Raw genomic sequence first — 2,566 nt, 5'->3', positions numbered from 1 at the left:
CTCTCTCTCTCTCTCTCTCTCTCTCTCTCTCTCTCTCTCTCTCTCTGAAAAGTGCTTTTTGCTTTTTAGTGATCCTGTGTTTCATTTTTTCATATTAACCATTGCCGTGCTGGAGAGAAATTAGATGCGGGATCAGGAAATCTGTCATCCATGCAGTGGGTCTAACAAGCAAACCTGTATAAATAAACCAGTTTTCATCTGAAATGATTGACAGCTGGCTTGAAGTGATCATCCGGTTGACATTTGTGCACTGTTGTTTAAAAGTTTAAGGGTTATTCAAGCTCAGCTTACTCCTGAAATCCTGATGTATAAACAGTATTTGAACAGGCCCCTGGTTTGACTTCTAGGTATGAGATGATCCTAATTTAAAACCCTGGRGGGGATGCATTTCTTCAAGGAATGCTTGGCCATAATTTGCTTTTCTTTTGCATCACCTTCTTGGTTTTGTGTTGTTGTTTTTGAGTACTGCCTTCATCTGCCACCGTAAAGCTTGAGTGTGATCCAAATAAAATGGAGCTGAGCAGATGGATGTGGATGTGCTGTGATCGTTTCAAAGAGGTTTGAATTAGCTCTTCACGTATATTTGGAGAAAACAACAAAACYCTCCTTTTTCCACTGAGCGGACTTCAAAGCAACACCTGTTCAGTAAGTGTTTGATTGATGCCTACAAACATGGCTTTTATAGAAAGCAACAATGCTCGATTACACTTACAGAGCACTTCATCTGCTAATGGTGTTCTTTGTCTTTTTTGTGTGTACACTCTAAAATCGACTTGAATAAGAGAAGTTTTTTTTTTACTTAAAACAAATATATTCTTTCTGATCTTGCTCAGCGGCTCGATGTTCGTGCTTCGTTTTGGAAATATTAATTGTGCAGGAGATCAGAAAAGAAAAGTAGCCCACGCCTCTGACACTGCTGCTTAACAAGCTGAAGCTGAAAACATCAGATTTTATAAAAGAAAGGCCAGAAAGCAGCTCGATCTGCGTTAAAGATAAATAAAGATGGGTTATTAATCATCCAAATAAAGAAAACAGAACATAATAGACGCACTCATGGGATTCAAAACTGCTCTGAAAATCAACAAAGCAGCGTTCTTAGGACAGATTGGGTTTGATTTTATTTATTTCTTAGAAACCGCAGAGAAACTAGCTGATATAAACAATGAGATTTTAAAGCTGTTTTCTGGATTTAACAGTCCATCAACTCTAAAAAAAAATTTCAATTACTTAGGAGCTATCATCTCCATTTCAGGTCTACGACTGAGAAGATATAAAAAAAAACCACATGGGATAGTGGAGAGGTGTCATTTCAAACTGTGAGGAATGCCCTTATTGCATTTTATAGAGAGGCAATAAGTGCTGCCTGCTGCTGTGGGGGTATTTCCCTCACAGCTCTGTGTTGGTGTATCCTGAGCTGATACCATCTGCAGTGAGATCTCAGGACTCCAGTCAGCACAGAARATGGACCAGTCCTGTCGGGATGAGAGGAAACCGGGGTGGACGAGCAGGACTTCGACCGTCAGAGGGACAGAGTGTGKAGCACAGGACACACAGGGACATTTACAGARGCTGGTTGACACAGATGAGAGAGTWTTTTTTGGAGATTTTGGGGATGAGCAGGGGAGAGAAGGAAGGATGGTGGTGGTGGGGGGTGCAGCACAGCTGAGAGCAGAATCAGACAGGGAGGGTTCACTGCGAGCCCTAAAATATTCAGCATCTTACTTCTTCATCAATAAAACAGCTTGAATTCYGAACTGGTTTCATTTTCAGACATTTTGTAGCCAAACTTCACTTTAAAGCTACATTTCTAAAAGAAAAACAAYAGCTGAAGATTAGAAATGCAGACTGATTGGTTTATTTGCGGAAATAAGGTTTGGATGCAGATCAGACAGATACAGGGTGATGAACCTACCTGGCAGATGTTGGGTGGACAGGATCCAAACGCTCCTCTCAGATTAGAAACCCTCCCAGCCGCCCTGTGAAGATGCTCATTCCTTTTTTTWAAAAATTTTTGTCCCCGCTGAAGCCTCTGCTCAAACGGCATACATCGCAATCTGCCTGCGTTTTGCTGCGATCTGTGTCTCTCTGAGCCCCGGCTCCTCCACCGCTGTGAGAACTCCTCCTCCACATTCACTTTAATGTTCACACTTCACTGCAGAAAAGGATGAGAGAGAGAGAGAGAGAGAGCTGAGGTATGGAAGGGAAGGGGGTGGCTGGGGGGGCTGCAGCGCCAAGCGGCGGTCTCACAGTTACAGTGTAATCAGGAGGCTGCAGGTAATCAGTCTTCAAATGAGGGCTAACATTGGATTAACGTGGCTGAAGTTGAGTAAAACCTCTGCGAAATTGGAGCAAATATTTGGTTTCAGCCCTTTCCCCCCCACTGCAGATCTAAGGATAACACTGATATTTTATTTCAGCTTTTCAGCAACATGGTGATTTAAGTCACTAAGAGCATCAACATGAAACTACTTAATTTTTTTTTATTTAACACCGTATGAGTCAAAAGGAAAAAAAATTGTATAGGTCCTCTGGACGGGTTCTTCTTTAATGAAACGTTTCGTCTCTC

The 2,566-nt window shown here is 42.0% G+C and overlaps 1 protein-coding gene across 1 annotated transcript in view; it reads right to left on the bottom strand.

Moving 5' to 3' along the window:
- Positions 1–2,074, bottom strand: part of galr2b (galanin receptor 2b) — a 12,808-nt gene extending 10,734 nt beyond the window's left edge. The window contains exon 1 of the mRNA XM_014023735.1: positions 1,913–2,074. Coding sequence (XP_013879189.1) covers positions 1,913–2,044 — 132 coding nt within the window. The 5' untranslated portion in view covers positions 2,045–2,074. The remainder of the gene's footprint in view (positions 1–1,912) is intronic.
- Between the last annotated feature and the right edge of the window lie 492 nt (positions 2,075–2,566).

The sequence above is a fragment of the Austrofundulus limnaeus genome, unplaced genomic scaffold (assembly GCF_001266775.1).
Source record: "Austrofundulus limnaeus strain Quisiro unplaced genomic scaffold, Austrofundulus_limnaeus-1.0 Scaffold4, whole genome shotgun sequence".
NCBI classification, from domain to species: domain Eukaryota; kingdom Metazoa; phylum Chordata; class Actinopteri; order Cyprinodontiformes; family Rivulidae; genus Austrofundulus; species Austrofundulus limnaeus.
This window is presented reverse-complemented; position numbering and strand designations above follow the sequence as displayed.